The sequence below is a fragment of the Lepisosteus platostomus genome, chromosome 14, assembly GCF_059453375.1.
Source record: "Lepisosteus platostomus isolate fLepPlt1 chromosome 14, fLepPlt1.hap1, whole genome shotgun sequence".
In the NCBI taxonomy this organism is placed as follows: domain Eukaryota; kingdom Metazoa; phylum Chordata; class Actinopteri; order Semionotiformes; family Lepisosteidae; genus Lepisosteus; species Lepisosteus platostomus.
The window spans coordinates 17,041,238-17,061,732 of record NC_142624.1 but is presented as its reverse complement, the minus strand read 5'-3'; the positions used below and the strand labels follow the sequence as shown (position 1 = coordinate 17,061,732).

The window sequence follows — 20,495 nt, the reverse complement described above, 5'->3', positions numbered from 1 at the left end:
TGCAAAAGCAGCACAATTAATTATTAAAATGCAATATAGTGCTTATTTAAATCACTGCAATTAAAAAATCCTTAGTTTATAAACTATATTTTTAAATATGTTATAAGCCTGCAAAATGTGTGCTTCTCACTCTCATATCATTCCAAAAGGCCCTTATTTGCACCAAAAAAACATTAATCAGAAACAAGACATAAGGCCTAAATTAGAATATTTTAAATACTTTATCCTTTAGCTTATCACAGGAGAGAACCCTCTTATATTTCTGTTTTCTGATAAAGTACTTTGTTTTGCCATTTTTAACAAATGCACAAATTCACACAGGCACAACCAGGGACTGAGCATCTGTGTATTAGCCTTAATTCTACAGTAGCCTCCAAATGAATTCATACTCCCAATGAATAGCAAAAAATATTGATTTGGCAAAGAAAATGAAGACGTATATAAACATTTTATTAATTAAAATGTGATAAAAGTGTGTGAAAGAAGTTCTGAGCACATAAATAACTGTAAAAAATAATTACACAAAATACTCTCTAAATACACAACAGTGAAACTTGTTTATGCTGTACCCTTGTTATGGATTGCCCTGTCGAGGTATGCAGTGACAAATGGGGTTGCCACTAGTGGCTGATAGGTGGACGGCTACAACGACCCTTTATGTGTAAACAGCTCAAGTAAAGGTCAATTCTACACTAAAAATGAGAAAGAAGAAACACAACAATTTGGCTGTTGAGCTTTCTTAACCAGTTGTTTTCTTTCTACTTGGGATGGAGTGTGCAAATTAACTTTACTTGTCCCTTTACAGCCAATGCACACTTACAAAGCTCCCCAATCAAACTTACAATAGGTAGGTAGTTCTTCTGTTGTACAAAACTGAATAATAATAATATAAATGATATATTTGAAGGTACACATGGTTTTAATTAACGGATCAGTAAAATTGGTTGGACCAGTCTTGAGTAGCCCAAGTGAATGTGGCTGGGAGTCAGCATATGCTTAGGCAGAGTACTGTTGGATATGTCTAGACATGGCCCAAGTGTGATTTATTTTGTTTTTGCTAAAGCCTTTTAACTTTGTTTCTACATGTCATAGCACCAAGAACATCTTGTAAACTTTTAGTGTTCAACAGTGTGCAGTGTGCAACAGTGTGTGGTTTTCACATATGGCAGAGTCATCACCTCTGGGCAGCCATTAGCAGACATTTCCAGATGAAAACTAATTGTCACAGGTCTAGGAGATGTTTCTGGTGTTATGGGGTCAGACAGTGCAAGCCTACAAAGGAATTAAAACAGGACACCACAGTTAACACAATCTGGCAGGTCCCTCTAAACTGATAATATGGCGTTGGAAGACCTCTGCATATAAACCTACTGTTGGTAGGGTCTTTGCACCCTTTAATAAAAAATCTATGAGGAAAATTATGAAACCAGGACTGAGGCTGAACCAACCCTGGTATAAATCACCTGCCCTGACTTGGTCTGTAACCTGTTATTTTCTCACGAGTCCTCCGTAATACTAAGCTTAAGTGACAGTAGAGCTGAGCTGTGCTCCTTCCTTCTTCAAACCCTACCTTCAAGGAAATCTAACCTTTTATCACTTTTAACCATTAACCATAAGGAAAACAAACCCACTGTTCCTTTTTTAACCATTTATAATCATAATATTTTATAATAACCCTTAAACTAGTCTGGCCCCAGGACTTGCAGATTAGACCTAAACAATATTAATTCCCTATTTCTAGAGAGAGGTGTGATCGAAAACAGCCAGTGCAGATCTTACTCTTGAATGCTTGCACTTACTTTGCTGCAGATCAAACCAACCAAATCTGAATGAATAGGCTCATTGAAACTGCTAATCTTACAAACAGAGTCATGGCATTTTAAATAACCACATAGCCAGGAGTTTGGTTTAACATCACATCTGAAGGACAGATAATTCTACAACACAGTTCCTGGTCACCATATTGAAGTATTGGTTTGGAAATTCTTGTCCAAGGGGAAGAGTGAGACTCGCTGGCCACCAACACTGAACAGCAGCAACCAGTACCTCCTTGGAGGTTTCTGATTTCTGTGCCGACCAGCTTCTGAGAGCAGGCTCCTGGCTGCTTATGCAGGGCAACATATAATATAGAAAAAATATAGACAATGTTTCTCAAGGGTATGAAAAAATTTAGAGGCTACGGTATACGTATGCGTTTTTCAGTCTATATACATACTGTATGTTTTAAAATCAGTAAAAGATGCTCTGGTTAACTCTAATGGAGTTTTTTTACTTTAGGGTACTAGACTGATATAATCTAGCACCGTTAAAGCCAAAAACCTCCATCCTGGTAGCAGATTAATTAGTTTCATCAACAGAGATCATTGGAGAATGTTGGGCTTTGTCACTCTTCAGGCTCTTATTCCAAGAATAAAGGCCTTGCTTTAGAGATGGTAATGTGCTCCCATTGTCTTTGGTCTAAAATTCCCTCTGCATGTTCTTTATCAGAGCTGGATATTGTGAAGCTCAGCGACCATCTGTAGAATGTCCTTCTGGTATGCACACAGAGCAATTCTGTCAGATACATCCTCCCACTCGACAAGCAGACCTGAAGAGCTGTCTCTGAAACTCTAAAGGGAAAGTACCCAGTTAATTTTATTCATGTTTAGAATACACCTAATGAAAACAATGGTCTCATTTACTTAAATGTGAACTTTGATCAAATGAGAAAAATACTGAAATATTTTCAAATAATTGAAAATTTGGTCTTGTTTAAAAGTCTGTGGTAACAGAACATTAACAGAATATGCTACTTTTTAGAGTAGGTTGAATTACACCACATAAAACCTCTATAGTGAGAAATGTCTGCTAGTAATTTGGCAGTGATCATTACAGATCACTTACGTTACATCCATGTTTATTTCCATCCTTACAAATACAAGCGTACATTTTCTATGTGGAAACATGCAATGTTCACTTATGTTAAAAAAACAGAATTATAAGTATACTTCCTCCTTCTGTGATCAGTTAGACATACATCCTAATGGTATAGAACTGTATATTCAAGAGTACCAAAACTTTTTACCTCTACACATAATCACAGAATACTGATACTAATCATATAATAAAACCATAACATAAAGTGTGCAGCTTCCATAACATCACTTCAACCATTAAGTCTTCTAGAGACTTCTGTTACCATAAGTTTATCCTAAAACTAGAAGAGCTTACTAAGAAATTTACTTATAGAATTATTGTACTTACATGGACAGCATCTGAAATCAGGAATAAGATGCAATTAACTGAGTCTCTGATTTCATGACCTTCCATTCAACAAAATTCACGAGAAGTCCTAGAAAATCATTTTACTATCGTGTGTGTTTATTGCAATGACTCCCCCCCCCCCCCCCAACAGCCATTTTTACATAAGCCCTTACCGTCATTCCAATGAAATCATCCAGTGCTGAGTCACTTTTATTTAAATGTATGTTGATAGCAGTCGTTTCCACCCAGGCATTGTCTGTGTTTCTACAGTCATCCACATAACCTTGATACACCTGTTAATGGCAAAATACATGAATGTTGACCATCATGCTTATGTCCATGTAGTACTAAGGTAAATCTACTCTAACTCCATCATGAAGAAAATACATAATCTTTTAAGCATCTTCTTGCAAAAGTACAGATAATTCTGTTTATTGCTGTTGTTGCTCTGAGTTATTTCTCATTTTCATTTAGCTAAAATGGGATATAAATTAAAGCTTAATCCAATCATCATATTATGCTGTAATATTTATTGAGAATATGAACAAGAACTGGACAGGAATATGATTTAAAAACCAGTAGAAATTATCTAAAGATAAACTTGTATGGAAAAGAAAAACTACACTGAATTATTTAATTATGGAGCACTAAAGACTACTAAGATGCAACTGAAACTTTTACAATTTTCAAATCATGCTTTTTGCACTTTATTTTTAATGTTTGACTGTGTTAGATTACTATAAGACTTTAGTGATAAGACATTTTTAAACACAAAATTTCAGAGAGCGGTTGTGTCATATTGAAACTCAGGATACTTCCTGAATGAACTTAGTTCAAGGTTATATTCAAAGACAATGAAAATTGTGCCTTGCTCCTTATAGAGATAGAAATGTGTCAGTTTGCCTGTACAACTTGTGAAGAAGACATAATTACTCAAACTAGATGAGACGTTATATGGTAACAACAGAACAAAGTATCAATTTGTTATGTCTCAAGGCAAAACCATTCAATAATGGAAATCCACAAGCTCACATGCACAAAAGTGATTTAGTAGTGGTAGAAAAAGTTGTACTGTAGGTTTAAATGCACTCTGAACGGTGACTGCTTTCAGACTGCAGATGCAAAGTTGTTCTCATCTAAAACCTCTCTTAGGTAGATTTCCATTTACCTTGATACCACAATGCAGCATACTCTCAATCTTCTCCTGCAATTTCTTTTCCACTACTTCTTTCAACCTCTCTGGTAAGGTTTCACCTGGTTGCAGAATTCCCTGTGAGAAAACCAGATTTAATTTCAGTGCATTGCAGTTTGGTGAGTTTCCTTGCAGTTCAGATGGTGTCATTTGCAAGTCTCCCATTTATCAACTTGTTTCTGCTGATAGTGCTCTTTCTCACTCTGGGCTAGGATAAGATTAAGGGTTACAGTTTCTGTGAAAAATGTAATATTTGAAATTGAATATCACTTTCATAGTGTAATAGCTCTCTTACAAATGTATGTGTCTACGTTTTCTGGAATTAACATTTTTTAAAGAAATGAAAACACTTAATATCCCTGCATAAAAAAAGATTAAAACAGCATATACCCTCAAAACACTTTCAAAAGAACTCTTCCAAGAAAACAAAGTTTTATTTACTCAGCACCATGTTGATCGAGCCTAAACCTAGACCTCAAATCTAAGGATGGAGCAATTATACAGCTCTGACTAATAAACCAGTAACTGACTTCAAAAGTGATTGCTGTTGTACACCATGCTGGGAAATCCATGACTTTAAACTGACCCAAACCTTAAGCACTGTTGCAGTGTGTAGCCCCTTGTGGAATCACAGTTCCAGTAGGCAGAATATTTAGCTCCACACCTGAAGAAGGCTCCACAGCCGAAATGTGTTTCTTTTCTTCTGTTTTCAGCATGGAATAAACCTTTACTTTCCATTCCATATTTAGCTCTGATTTAAATAATACTAATACTTCTACTAAAAACAACAGTAATTCTTTACATTTATATAATGCTTTTCATCCAAAGCAATATATCAATATTAACACATAGAATGGAACTCACTACATCTGCCCCATTGGGTGGCACTTTCACCCCACTACACAGATCAGGAGGGGAAGTGAGGAATTGATTCAAGAGGGAACTTTAGGAAAGCTACCTTGTAGAAGCCTAGAGTGAAAATTAGCAAGGGCACCAGGGTTGGCATCCCAATTCTTGTGACATGGGATCATAAGTGACCAAGAAGTCAGAATTTCTGCCTAACATCTCATGAGAAGGACAATGCATTATACAGATATCTTGATTACAGGACCCAACTTGCTCCCTGAAAAGAGGTTTACATAAAGACCTCCCAATTGGTTCAAATGGCTTGCACAAGTGAAGCTCCATAATTACAGGCTTAAACCTGGGTCATGCCACGTCAACTGTGGCTGAGATTCCACAGGTGGCAGTGTACAATTGGCCAGGCACCATGGAAAGAAGGGCAGGGGTAGTTGGCAAGGTCTCTCTCAGCTCTCAGAAAAACAGTGTCCCCTGTGTATACATCTGGTAAAAAACTTTTACAGCTTCTGGAATGTTTTCTTTCTCCAGCTCTGTATCTTTGTTTTGCACTATTTCTATGGAAACTAGATGCATCATGTTGTATAGTACACAGGTGAGGATAAAGCTGTACAATATAACCTACCCCTGGAAAGGCCCATATCTCATCTTTTTTATTCCTGACAGCTATGAATTCCAGGATAGACCCTTCACTATCCACTTTCCACCTGAAATGACAAGCAGTAATTTTTCATCATCATCATTATTATCATCATCAATCTGTCTGCAAACTTCATACAACTTGATTATATCAAAGAACAAGGTGAGTACTAAAAAAATTGATAACAGGTAATAACAGGTCATACTATGCAAGGCAGATAAGTGTATCCACTTGAGCAGTCACCCTGGTATGGACAGATGTTTTATAGACCACAACTATCAGCTAGTGTTTATCAAAAAGTAAACAACAAGCAAATATCAATTTTGTAAAGACTAACTTATTTTATAGTTCACAATCATCTTGAAACACTATTGTTGCCAAAGGAAATGTCTATATTTATTTTCTCATAACTTAAAACTAAAATCTAATGTATGTGTGGCTCCACCACTATTCTACTTATACTGTACCGTAGTGGTGGCGGAGCTATACACTTTAACCACCCTTTAGTTGGAGCCTTTCACCATTTATATATCCCTAAGCAGACTATAACCATATGGGGGAATCACATAGCTAGGGCAGAGTCCATACCAACCCTGGCCTAATAAAACACCTTCCCACCCTAATCCATAATGCACTTTACCTGCCCAGTTTCCCCTTTTCTCAAAACCCTAATTGGGTTTCCTTAGCTGGACCAGTAGCTGAACCAAGTTACTTTGTCCCTCTGAGAGCTCCCACCTCCTTTCCTAATGGAAAAAAACTGGCTCCTCAGAAATTGAACTCGACAGTGGTAGCCAAACTTATTTGTTGGGAGAGTGAAATGTGCTTCTTCCCTCTCATGTCCAGAATTAAACTATTTCCTAATTGCTACAAAATACCATCACAATATAATTGTATGGTATTGTATTGTAAGTCAACAGGTCAGCACTGAACCTTTAGTACTCATCTCGGCAATAACTCTTACATGCTGGTCTAATTGAAAGACTTGTCTAACCAGGAGACTATTATCAAGAAACACATTTTTCTCTGTTCTGTACCTATTTGCAGAGGAACCTAATTGTAACAGATCTTGCAGTTATACCTGCATTGAAAAAAATTGCACTTATTTTCTTTCTAAATTTTCCTTAAGCCTGTCGCCACTGGCTTAAACGGACAAGGACAGCTTGATATCACTAGGTAAAGTAAAAAGCTAGATTTCCATCACAAGCTTTTTATGTTCTTACATGCTGTGTTCCCCCAATGCCCATCTACAGTATGTGAAGCCTTGGTGCTCATAGATCTTACCTTGTAATGACAGGGTCCAAGGCTTTGTTAGGGCCTAATTGATACAATGACCCACTTCCCTCCAAACCTGTCCTTCCCACTGGATTCCTGAAAACAGTCATTCACACAAAGATAAAATTATATTTTACTATTAAATTAAACGAATTTTAAAAATGCACAAGTTCATATTTAAAGCTTACTTGTAATTGACAGGAGAAGAAGTGATCAATCTGTAAAAACAAGAGGGAAATGATTTAGGGTAAAATGAACAAAACTTTCCATTGATTTATTGATTTATGAGCCTGCAATGGATAAAGTAACACATGATGCCCTTTGACATATAATTATTATTGCAATTTTATTTTGATTGAAAAACAAATATCTTTTAAAAGGCTTCTACCTTTTCTGCACTGGTTATGGGGATAAAGAGAACTTTTATGTAATCAGAAGTCAGCCTGCAGCAGGTGCTCCAAATTATTTAAGATCTGCTGCTTAGTTTCTCCTTGGCAATCTGACATTGCATCACTTACGGACTACCAGCCATCCCTGTTGCCTGTCTACCTTTATTCTTTCTATAGCCCATCAGACCTTGTATCCCTGCCTTTCTGAATTTTCCCCATTTCCCCTATATCCTTACCAACCTGGACTCTGCTCGGGGAATCCACCCTTATCCTGTTCCTGCCTCGCCTCCACTGCTCTAACCTGCTGTGCGGTGGTTCTCTTGCTCAGGCAGTGTGGTGGCTGCCCACTGTTGGCATGGGCACTTCTGTTCAGGGGTTCATGCCCCTGGTGCTCATGTCACACTGCATTGTTCCCCACAATGGGTATGGCACTTATGATCCAGCCTGGTGTGTGTGCTGGCAGTAAGATCTGCTGCTACGTCAGACACGCAGTCCTCGCGTGGTAGTATTGCCAGCCAGGGTCCTGGCAGCTCAGCCCCACGCACAGGAGTTCAGCACAGATACTGGCCCTGGTGGTCCTTCCCATCCTCACATGCACTCCAGCCCCCTCTTTACCTTTTGGACTCAGGCTGCCAGCCTCTCTGCCTGCCCTATGTCCTGACCCCCCCTGGAACTCTGGTTCCGGTCCTCAGTGGGTGCACAGTTCAGCCCAGTCCCTAGCATGTCCTCTGCAGGACCACCCTGACAGCACAGCCCTGACTCTGCTCAGCCCAGTCTCTGGTGCCCCCATTACAGAACTCCTCAACAGAGTGTGTCCACATCAGCATGGTCTTCAAAAAAGAGTCCTGAAAGTACACTTAGTTTGGCTCAGTTCTTGAAGTGCCTCCTGAAAACCACCCTGACATCACTAATTCAGTCCAGTTTTTGGAGGACACCACTGTGAGAGCTCATGCCCAGTTCAGCCCTGTTTCTGTCACTTCCCCTGGAAGACTGCCCAATGACATGCACCCTGTCCTGTCCAGCTCCAGGTGCAGACTGACCAGCCCTGCCCTGTTCCCGATTCTCCTCTATGTATCAGTCCCTGTGAAACAGAGTGCATTGTGGAGCACGCCAGCCACTTCCCCTAGACTGTGACACCCTTGCTTTTGTGTCTCTAATGCCTCACTGCCCACCTGTGCCACCCAGGTGGGTGGCATGGACTAACATGCACAGGATAGGTTCTAAAGTGGCTTTTGCTTTGTGTATGGCTTAACATACATAGCACGTAGCTCACCCTTGGGAAGACCCTGTATTGTTTTCTGATGGCATTGAGTGTTTCCTTGCAGTGAAAACAACTGGGTTGTAAGCAGGAAATGCCACCTGCAAAACAAACAGTGTGTATTTTTTATTTTGATCTTTGCTTTTTTTTTACTTTTAGATCAAAACTACAACAAAAACCACAGATTTAATTCACAATTAGAAAAAACAGAAAGGCACATTTAGCAGGCACATTGACTGAGTAGTGCAGCCATTGATGGGAGTTATTTTACTCTGCAATGTAATACCCCGTACTTCCAGGATTTTTTCATGACATTGTAATAATACTGTACCTCATTGAGACGAAAGAGAAAAGTACATTAAGGAAATGTTTTTGTAGGGCTAGGGGAATACATAGCTCAATAATTTGTTTGAAACCAATTCATATGAATGTGTATTAGTGCTAGTGCTGACAGTTTTAAAATTCAATGTAATGTAAGGACAACATGACCTGCAAATACAGTTTACAATTTTAAAATACTTTATTTCTTCATAAAAACATCATGGCCTAAAAAAACGTTTTAAGAGCACTTGATGGAACACAATGCACACTGCAGTGATTATGAGTCACCGCCATGACTGCAAGTCTCTCTTCAAGCTCTTTCTTTTTTGTAAATAAAAATATTTCCTGCACATACATACATCCAACAAACTTGTTTTTTTTTTTAATCATATCGTCACCATTAGTTTTGATATTTCCATGCATTCAAAGCTTTATTACAATATCTGTATACTCACCTCCCAGGGCACATACTCCTCTGGCACTGGGAAACGGGTGATGCTGGTGCCAGGGTAAGGAAGATGTGTGGCATTGACATGGCACTGAGGCTTCTCTTTTTCTGTTTCCTCATCCAGGTCCAGTCTTTCAGCTTCAGTGCCTCTGCTCAATGATGCTGAAAAGGCCTTTTATTTTTTATTTTCTGGCATGCACTTCCAAAACAAAGGTTATTTTTAACCTTCATGTATTGATTTTTATTGATTCAGAAAGTCTCTGTATACAGGCCAAATCAACTAAAGAGATAAACAATGAAAATTCTGCCTATGTAAAAATTTTTAGATTAGTTTAAACTAATCCTGTTTTAGTGAGAATAGGTAAAAAAATCACTCTTAAAATTGTCTTACTAGCTTCATAATAAAAATAAGTGAATACACATAAGGTGTTTCTAGATTATAATGAAAAATCCAGAAAAAAATTGCAGTTAGGATGTACTCTATACTTAACCAATTAGAACAGAAGCATAATGCAATTTGGTAGATATGTTTCTATATACTCTTTAAATTTCTGAACCATAAACTCCCCTAATATACACATTCCCTTGGAAGTCCAATAATAAAGCAGTAGAATTAAATTGTAAATAATTTTCTCTAGCATATAAACACAGAAAAAGCTATTCAAATTGTACTATTACCAGTTGTCACATTAACCACCATATGTTTTTATATACTGTATACATACTGTATATAAAGGCATACTTCCTGCACCAGCAGCCCCATTACACAGAAGATCAATAGAAAAATGAGTAATTGCTTCATCAATTGAATTAAGGGGAAGTCCCAGATATTAGAACCAGATCTTGAATGACCAAGTTGTTGGGACCTCTGTGTGTTCTCCATACTAAGGCTTTAGTTGTAGAAATTCTGATTAAAAGGTAAGAGTGCCACCTTCTGTTCCGCTAACTCATGCAGCTGCAACCTGGTCTTCCTGGGAGATACTCAACAGACCACATTGCTATCAGGCTTGAAGATAGTAAAACTGCTAATGTTAATAATGTTGTCATTATGAGGCTAATTAGCTAAAATACTAATTCTAATTAGCACTAACTCTCCCCATGTAACAGTGACCAACTTTTTAGCTCATTGATCTGTAACCTGTGGCAGCAAAGGCAAACAGTATTATTTATCTTCCTAAAGCAATGAAGATTAAAAAAGCATGAAGATAAAAAATAAATTTAAAAGTTTGAAAATAAAACTAATATTGTGAATAAAAAAGGCAAGATAACACTTAACACTTTCCTGGCTTTGCAGCTACAGTGAACTGGAGATGAAGGGCCTAGTAGTTGGATAACCACATTTCCAGAAATGGAGAAACTGAAGTTAACGCAGTGTTTATAATTATGTAAAATTATTTTAGTTTGAGTTCTAGATTAGTGCTGTTCATTTAGGAAATGTGATTAGTTGCCAAACTCTAATTAAAAAAGAGTAATGCTCATCTTTAATTAAACAATTCTAACTCTGATTCTTTGCCAGAATGCAATTTCTGGCATGCAGAAATACATTGCATGCAAGATGTTTCAGAGTATTAGAGCTGACATTAGAACAAAAAATGCTGGAATAATAGGTGCAGGTGTCCCAATGAGTTATCACTTTCTTTTCAGATTCAAACCAATTGCCAAAAGTGGACAGTGAGCGATGCTGTGAAGAACTTATTGGTTTAAATTTAGTTGTGATTGAGTTCTCTACTGAAAAGTAATTTTACCTACATTCGTATACATTGAGTACTTATCTTCTGAGTTTTGCTAATTATGTGCAGAGACCCCTTTTAATTACATATTGTTTTTGAACATCTTTTCTGCTAATATTGTAATATTATTCAAAAGATAATAAGGCAATAATATTTATTAATATTATTCCTTGAAATGATAATTTTCTTTCTCTTAGGGTCTCAAAATACCTTATAAAAAAGGACTGAGCCTAGTCAGTACTGGGTTAGGAGAATTATAAGTAGAACACATAATGTCTGCAAGTGGTGTTGCTGGACTATGGTGCTTGGTCTGGTCTCTGAACTAGAATTCCCAAAAACAAGGGACATTCTCTCATCCCAGCATTAATCCCGCATCAGCAGGGTCCGCTTGTGTCCATTTGGTGGTTTGAACCAAATCTTTGAGCTGCTGTTGCCATTAAATGCGACCGAGAATACTCCAACCGGTGCGTCACTCCACCTGCCGTCGGAGGTGGGGGGGGGGGAACAAAGTAATGGAGCCATTCATAGAGGGGGATTATTAGGAGGCATGGGAAATTTGGCCAGGATGCCGGGGTTACACCCCTACTCTTTTCGAGAAACACCCTGGGATTTTTAAGGACCACAGAGAGTCAGGACCTCGGTTTTACGTCTCATCCGAAAGACGGCACTTATTTACAGTATAGTTTCCCCGTCACTATACTGACGCTTTAGAACCCACATGGACCGCAGGGTGAGCGCCCCCTGTTGGCCTCACTAACACCTCTTCCAGCAGCAACCTTAGTTTTTCCCAGGAGGTCTCCCATCCAGGTACTTAGCTTCAGTGGGTTGCTAATTGTAAGTTGCAGGGTGACATGGCTGCTAAAAACAAGGGATATTAAGTAGTTGATTTATTCATAAATAGTAACTGTTATACTGGGGTACTTCCTTAAAAAAATCACTTTAGTGAAGATATAATTCACAAATATATCCATTGCTTTCCTTTCACTTTGAAGTAAATTTAACAAAATTGAGTCAGTGGCATGTTAGTAGTAATAGGGCTGAGCATCATGTGGCCAATTGTGACAGTTATTGTATTGTCTCTGTCTCAATTACTGCAATAAATAATAAGCAATAATGGTTTCTAACAACTGAAATCAGATAAAGATTCTAAAGCAATTCTGATGCAATCTTATGTGATAAAAATAGAATTTGTGTTCAACAATGTGAAGGTTTAATATAAATTACTGGTAACTCAAGTTGTTATTGTCAGTTGGTACAGGTATGTGGCAACAGACATAATGGAAAATCAATGCACAACTCTCCTGAAATCAGTTTGTACTCCCCCACCTGGAATGAATCAGAATAACCATATAATGCTTTCATGCAGATTTAAAATACGCTTTAATACAGTGGTTTTCAATCTGTGGGCCGCGGCCTGCCAGAGGTACTGTAGTGCAGCGGGGGCCGTGAAATGATTGTTGTAATCAGTGCCGGTGCTACAGGAGGTGCAATGGGTGCAACTGCACCCAGGCCCAGATCTAAGGGGGGGGGGCGTTGCTTACATCATTAAAATGACAGTTTTTTTTAGAAAAGACCATCTGTAAAATAAACGAACGAGAGTTCGTATGTCTGGGGTGGGGAACGCAGTGTATTTTCCAATAGTAATATTAAACTGGCATATTAAAAATTAAAACACAATGGTCTATTGGAAAACGTGGCTGTGCGGATGATTTGTAATCGGTCATTGGCGCGTTCATTCCAAAATATGTAGAAATGGATAACGCGACCTGTTCCCTTGCAAGACTCAGCAACAGACAAGCTTACATTTAGCTAAGCCATGTTCGTTAGTGTGCAACTTGAAAGTGATCCAGAAATGTAACTCAGGCAGCGAGAAACGCAAAAAAACAGAAAAGACCATTAGAGAGGAAAAGTTAAAGTGGACTTTATCAATCGCTTACTGGACACTGTCATCAGTGAGACAGAAGGATGTTTTTCTTTCATGAGCAAATTCAACTGTCTTTTTGCCATTTTGTTTGACATTAAAAATACCCGAGATAATTCAACTGAAGCTGCAACGAACTTGCCTTGTTTTTAGGAGACATGGCGGAGATTTGGCAAATCTAATTAAAGTTTCTGTCTCATCTGCGCCCCAATGAAGTTAACACTCCATTTGAAGTACTGCAGTATTTGATCAATAAAGATATGAAATCCGCGTTTCCGGACACAATGATAGCATGTCAAGTGTTTTTAACAATTCCAGTTGCTGTCGCCAGTACCGAATGCTCGTTTAGCAAAATTAAATTGATCAAAACGTGTCTAAGGTCCACATGACACAGGACAGACTGTCAGCTCTGGCTTTGCTGTCTATAGAGAATAGCACCACAGGGCAGGTGGATTTCAGTGATATCATCGCTAAGCTTGCTTGCGACGAAAGCCCAACGAGTCAAGTTGTAAACTTTTAAATAGCTCGTTACTACATATTCAGTTCAATATGTTAGCCCATTTGAATTCTGCTCTCTCGCTCTGTGTGCACTGGCGGAGGCAGATGGAAGCCGGAGGGGATTTTGTATTTACTTGCACCTGGGCCCAAGTATGGGTTGCGCCTGCCCTTGCTGTAATTGTAAAACAGTCATAAATATATAACATTATATATAATATAAATAACATAATATAAACATTTTAATATATTATGGCTTAGCATGCTGGGATGACCTGACCACCATTAAGAGTTATTATATGTGACATGACAAGAAAGCTAATGCAGAATGTAGTATAACTGCCTAATTACCCTTCATGTCATGGATAAGTGGCTTGCGATTGGTTCTCCTACGAGGACAAAGAGGAAAGCCCATCCACAAGCAAAGAAACCGCTTCAGTGTCTTATACCGATAACCCAAAATCCAAACCCAAACTAAAAAAGAGAAAATGGGAACTAAGAACGAGCCGCTACCGCTGTGTGCTGTGTGTTCCGAAGTGTTATCAAACAAGGCTTTAAAGCCAAACAAAATACATCTCTGCAGCCCAACATCCAGCATTCGGAATGTGTCAAAGAGAACCAGCCTTCTCACTAAGTGAGCCAGAAAGAAGGTGCGCGTGTTTACTGTAGTAAAGTGATAGGAACAAGTAATAGGTTTATTCCATGCTGAAAAAAAGAAGAAAGAGAACACAACATTTCGGCCGTGGAGCCTTCTTCAGGTGTGAGAGAGACAGGGCAGTAGGCAAAGGTAAAGTAGCGGGAGAACAAAGGTTGGGAGGGAGGAGGAGTGAGAGGCGGGAGCAGGGGACAGAAAGAGAGGCCAATCAAGAGGTGTGAAGTCAGAATGGGTGCAGAGAGGTATGAAATGAAACTTCCAATGAATGGAGAAAATTTAAAAGAACAGTAGTCTGTCGTTAAGGGAAGGGAGAATGTGTGATCCTAGCTAGAGAATGATTTTAGTTTCGGTGGTCTTTCTGATGTATGAGTTCGGAAAACCGTCTTTTGAGAACATAGACGGAGAGATTAGAGTGGTCGTGGCCGTCAGAGGTGAAATGAGAAACAATGGGCTTGGAGAGATCTTTAATCTTCACAGCCCTGACGTGTTCTCTGAAGCGGTCTCCGAGTCTAGTAATAGTCTATCAGATGGCTCTACCCCATTTTCCTAAATTGTAGGAAGCTGTTATAGTTTTGGCGCCAGAGAGCAAAGGAGAAAATCGGAAAGAACTGGGGAGCTTGAGGTCAGTTGAAGAGAGCTAGCGTGAGAGAAAGATGTTGGATCGGTAGTGTAACGTTCTGTGCAACCAACCTTTACTTTAATATATAGTTCATTGTTCCACACCTGCCTCAGTGCCATTCTTTGCTTCATGAGAAGATACAACATATTTTGGCGACAAGGATGAAAGTTAAAGCGTGAATCCAAGCATTTCAGACAAAAACAGCAGTTTCTACTGACGACATTCTCTGGACAAGGCGGAAGTCAGAATCTGGTACTGTAGGACAGTTTGTGGTTGAAAAAGGGGGGTGAAAACGAAAGAAGAATGGCTGGGACAATAGGCTCGCTCGCTGCGTTTGATCAGAATGTTCAAACATGGGAGGAGTACTGTGAGATACTGGAGCATTTCTTTATTGCTGACGGAATAGAAAACGGCGATAAGAAAAGAGCAGTTCTCATCAGCATGGTTGGTGCACAGACGTACTGTACAGTTTAATGAGGAATTTGGTAAGTCCCAATAAGCCAGGAAGCAAATCGTATGAAGATCTAGTTATACTACTAAAAGATCTCTTTAACCCCAAACCAAGTGAAATTATGCAAAGATTTCAATTAGATTCACACACAAGGAGGCCAAACGAAATCATAGCTGAGTATGTGACATAGCTGCGTAAATTAACGCAGGATTGCAACTACGGCAATACACTCTCACAAATGCTCAGGGATAGACTGGTGTGCGGAATAAATGATAACCGGACTTAAAGGAAGCTATTGTAAGAGACTGATTTAAAGTTTGAAAATGCACTAAAGATAGCGCAGGTCATGGACGCAACTAACAAGAATATGCAGGATTTGCGAGTTAAAACTACCACAACGGCCTGCAACAGTATAAGGGGGCGGAGCAGCCCGCCTGCAGTATACCAAAAGAAGCACGAGAGCTGGACAGCATCTCTGAATAAAGAATGCTACTGCTGTACAGGAAAACATGCAGCGTATGAGTGCAGACTTAAGCAAGAAAAATGTTATGTGTGTGGGAAGATATTCACATTGCAAAGGCATGCCGAAATAAGCAGAAACAACGCGCAAAGACAAACCAAGAGCAAAGGCAAAAGAAACTTTGGGAAACCACTCGCACCACATAACTGCAGACACAGACAGGGGAGAGGGTGCAGCGCAAGCCTTTTCCATGTACAATGTGCAAGATAGAAATGCAAACGTGAAACCACTGATGGTAGATCTGAACATTAATGGTAAATAGATGACATTTGAACTAGACATGGGTTGCAGGGTCACGTTAATGAATCAGACAAATTTCAAAGAAAACTGGAAAGGTGCTGAAAGGCCGACATTAAAAATCACATCTCTCAGATTGAAAACATGCACTGGGGAGAGCATTAAGGTGCTGGGTGCAGCTGAAGTGCAAGTGCAATACGACGCGCAACTGAAAATACTACCACTCTTTGCAGTAGAAGGTTCAGGTCCAAACCTGCTAGGAAGAAGCTGGTTGGATGAAATAAAGCTGAACTGGGGAGAAATTAAATATGGGAAAGCTGAGAGGTTGACTTTACAACTAGTTCTAGCAAAGAACGAGGAAGTATTTAAAGATGAGTTTCCTTTTAGAGGGAAGTGATCAAGGCTACAATTCATGTCGCACCTGACACAACTCCAAGGTTTTACCGCCCCGGATCAGTTCCTTTCGCAATGCGCCCCAGAGTAGAAGCTGAAATCAGCAGGTAATTGAAATAAGGAATTACTACTCCTGTTAAACATTCGGAGTGGGCAGCACCCATAGTACCCATTCTGAAGCCAGATCGTTCAATTAGACTTTGTGGAGATTATAAACTGACTGTCAATAGAGTCTCTTCGCTAGAGCAGTACCTGATACCAAGAGTGGAGACTTATTTGCAGTTTTGTCAGGGGGTCAGCAATTTTCAAGGTTGGACATGAGTCATGCGTATAAACATAGTTATGGATGAAGAATCCAAGAAATACCTGACAATACCAACGCATAAGGGAATGTTCACTTATAACTGACGCCTTTTGGGGTATCCTCTGCGCTGCAATATTTGCAATATTCCAAAGTATGATGGAAGGCTTGTTGCAGGGCATACTGAAGGTTGCAGTATATTTGGACAATATTCTTGAAACAGGAGCAAATGAAGAAGAGCATCTACAGAACCTGGATGAAGTGCTCAGTAGGCTGAAGAAAGCCGGATTGCATCTAAAAAGAAGCAAATGCACACTGTTGGAGAAGGAAGTCCATTATTTAGGACACAAAGTGGACGCCAAGGGGCTGCATCCTCTAGAAACGAAAGTTAAAGCTATAGGGGAGGCCCCATCGCCCACAAATGTTACAGAGCTCAAGGCTTACCTAGGGTTACTCAATTATTACAATCGCTTTCTTCCAAATCTCTCCACACTGCTGGCACCACTGCATAAGCTGCTTAGAAAGGATGCCGAGTGAAAGTTGACCCCAAGACAAGAAAGGGCTTTCAAGAAATCTAAAGAACTAGATCAGCAAAAGTGTTTGTTCATTATTCTGCAGACAGAGAGTTGATTCTATCATGTGATACCTCACCATAAGGGATTGGCGCAGTGTTGTCACACAAAATGGAAAATGGAACTGAGAAACCACTTGTATTTTTGTCCAGAACACTAACACCTGCTGAGAAAAGATACTCGCAGCTGGATAAAGAAGGACAAGCAGTTATTTTTGGAATTGAAAGATTCCACAAGTACTTATATGGTCGAACATTCACCATTTATACAGACCACTAACCTCTAATTTCTTTATTTAACGAGATGAAACCGGTTCCTCAGATGGTTTCACCCAGTATTCAACGATGGGCAGTTTTGCTACGTGCGTATGAGTACAAAATTGTCTACAAACCGGGCAAAGACCACAGCAATGCAGATTCACTTAGTAGACTTCCAGTTCCAGAAAAAGGTGAGGACGAAGAGTTACAAGGCCAAGATCCAATGTTGGACATGATGAATGATGTACCAGTTAAAATGGCACAAATCAAGAAGTGGACAGCGAAGGACGTCATACTGTCGCAAGTGCACGAATACATCTTATGAGGATGGCCTCGTGTAACAGATCCCCAACTCACACCGTAATATTCACGATGACTGGCTCTGAGTCTGCGTGATGGATGTATCCTGTGGGGAGCGAGAGTAGTCATCCCTCTGCACGGACAGTCCATTCTTTTAAAAATGTTGCATCAGTCGCATCCAGGGATGTTTAAGATTAAAGGCTTAGCCCGTTCTTACTTGTGGTGGCCACAGATGGATCAAGATAAAGAGAGAGAAGTTAACAGATGCAGCGAATGTCAGCCAAAAAAAGTGCCACCGAATGCACCATTACACCCCTGGGAATGGCCTGAACAGCCATGGTCTCGGATTCATGTGGACTACGCAGGACCATTCCTTGGACATATGTTTCTAGTGATCATCGATGCCCATTCAAAGTGGATGGACGTCTACCCCATGAAGACTTCCACCTCACAGGCGACGATCGAAAAGCTGAGACGAAGGTTCAGTACGCATGGATTACCGCAGATGATGGTGTCAGACAATGGTGCATGTTTCACAAGTTCAGAGTTCACTACATTTATGAAGCAAAATGGAATCCACCATGTAACATCTGCACCCTTCCATCCGTCTTCTAATGAGTTGGCTGAACAAGCTGTCCAGACCTTCAAGGAGGAGATGAGAAAACTGCAAGGAGATACTATGGAGTCAAGAGCTTCAGTGTTCTTGTTCAGTTACCGTATCACGCCTCAAGTAACAACAGGATTATCACCTGCAGAAATACTGATGTCCAGAAGACTAAGATCCGCATTTGATTTACTCAAGCCAGACCTTAAGACTAAAATAGAATGGAAGCAAATGAAGCAAAAATTGGATCATGAGAAAACAGCTAAAATGAGAAGTTTTTCACCAGGAGATCCCGTGTTCGTGCAAAACGTCAGTTAGGGGCTGAAATGGATACTTGCTTCCATAGAGACATGCTCAGGCCCTGTGTCATATACAGTGATCTCAGGAAATGGACAGAGAATGCAGAGACATGTTGATCAAATCGGAAAATGTTATTCAGATCCAAGGCCATCACCGGATAGATCCTTAGAGGGAGATAGAGAATGCCAAGAAGAGCTGGAGCCTCTTCCAGAAGGACTTATTGGGCCTCAGGAGAGTTCTGATGCAGAATGTGGTCCTGCTGTGACACCTCAGGAGCCAGAGAAGGCGTCCCCGGAGAGTGGAGACTCTCTACATGAGAGAGACATTCTCCCACCTTCTTGAAAGACTATGTTAGATAGGAGTGAGATCGTGTTGCAGAAAGGGCAAGAATGTGCCCTGATCTCACGGAAGTCAAGTAGTCTACCCTGAACTTCCTAGACTAGGGATTTTGTTGCTGTGTGTAAAAAAAAAGTTTTGTTATTCCATACTGTGAACATTTATTGAGAAACTACAGTTGTAAGCTTGAGAAGGGGGAGTGTAGTAAAGTGATATATATAAATAAATGTATAAGTAATATTGGAAGTACAGGTAATAGTCCATCAGATGGCTCTACCAATGTTGGATCGTTGTAATGTTCTGTACAACCAACCTTTACTTTAATATATAGTTCATTGTTCCACACCCGCCTCCGTGTCACTCTTTGCTTCATGAGAAGATACAACATTTACTGCCGGGCTAGTTGCAGGCTACTGAGTGACTGTGCATTCCTGCGTCCATTGGAAAATCTATGTGTTGAATATAATGTAACAGATAGGGAGTTAACATGTCCTTCTGTTTTATAATTGGTCTGATAGTTATTGTGCACATTATTGTTTCTCAACGTTTTCATAAGTTCATTGGCACAGAAGGCTACCCCATACTTGTGTAAAAATATTCAGTTCCTTTTGATTCTGCCCATTCAGTTTTGTTTCTGACAAGGCTAATGTTTAGTACGAGATATATAAATAAGAAAGAGCTGTACTGGTGCCTTAGTTTTTACAATATTTTTCTTATTTTAATTTTAATAATTTTATTTTTGTGAGGTGCTGACTGGACTCTTTCTGTAATCAATAAATGGTCTTTGTTAAGCCATGTTTATAGCTTGTATATGTGTATTTTCTCTGATAACCGGTGTCGATTAGGCTACTGCTGAGCTATACCACTAGCCCTTTTCCAACGGTGATGACGGCCTGATCCTTCTATGGGCTGTAGAAGTTTTGATGGTTGGTCATGTGGGCTGCGAGCTGTCATAGGTTGGGAACCTCTGATTTAATATATTCATTACAGTGACTTTTTTTCAATGTTTTGTTAATAGAGTCCTGGAAAAAGTGCTGCAGACTACCCAGACGAAATGTGATTGCAAATAAAATGGTTGGAAATTGCTTAGAGCAGGGGTTCTTAACCTTTTTGAGAGTGCGACCCTTTTTTGGGATTAAAAATTGTCACATTGAATAAATTGAGACTAATCATTTAATAACAA

General features: G+C 39.6%; 1 protein-coding gene across 2 annotated transcripts in view; it reads right to left on the bottom strand.

Moving 5' to 3' along the window:
• Positions 1 to 429: 429 nt before the first annotated feature.
• trpm2 (transient receptor potential cation channel, subfamily M, member 2) overlaps positions 430 to 20,495 on the bottom strand; it is an 85,724-nt gene continuing 65,658 nt past the window's right edge. For both annotated transcript variants that reach the window (XM_088607254.1, XM_088607253.1), the window contains 8 exons: positions 9,629 to 9,783; positions 8,868 to 8,953; positions 7,394 to 7,423; positions 7,215 to 7,301; positions 5,919 to 6,000; positions 4,412 to 4,513; positions 3,417 to 3,536; positions 430 to 2,609 (listed from right to left, as the gene is read on the bottom strand). In XM_088607254.1, coding sequence (XP_088463380.1) covers positions 2,484 to 2,609; positions 3,417 to 3,536; positions 4,412 to 4,513; positions 5,919 to 6,000; positions 7,215 to 7,301; positions 7,394 to 7,423; positions 8,868 to 8,953; positions 9,629 to 9,783 — 788 coding nt within the window. In that variant the 3' untranslated portion in view covers positions 430 to 2,483. The remainder of the gene's footprint in view (positions 2,610 to 3,416; positions 3,537 to 4,411; positions 4,514 to 5,918; positions 6,001 to 7,214; positions 7,302 to 7,393; positions 7,424 to 8,867; positions 8,954 to 9,628; positions 9,784 to 20,495) is intronic.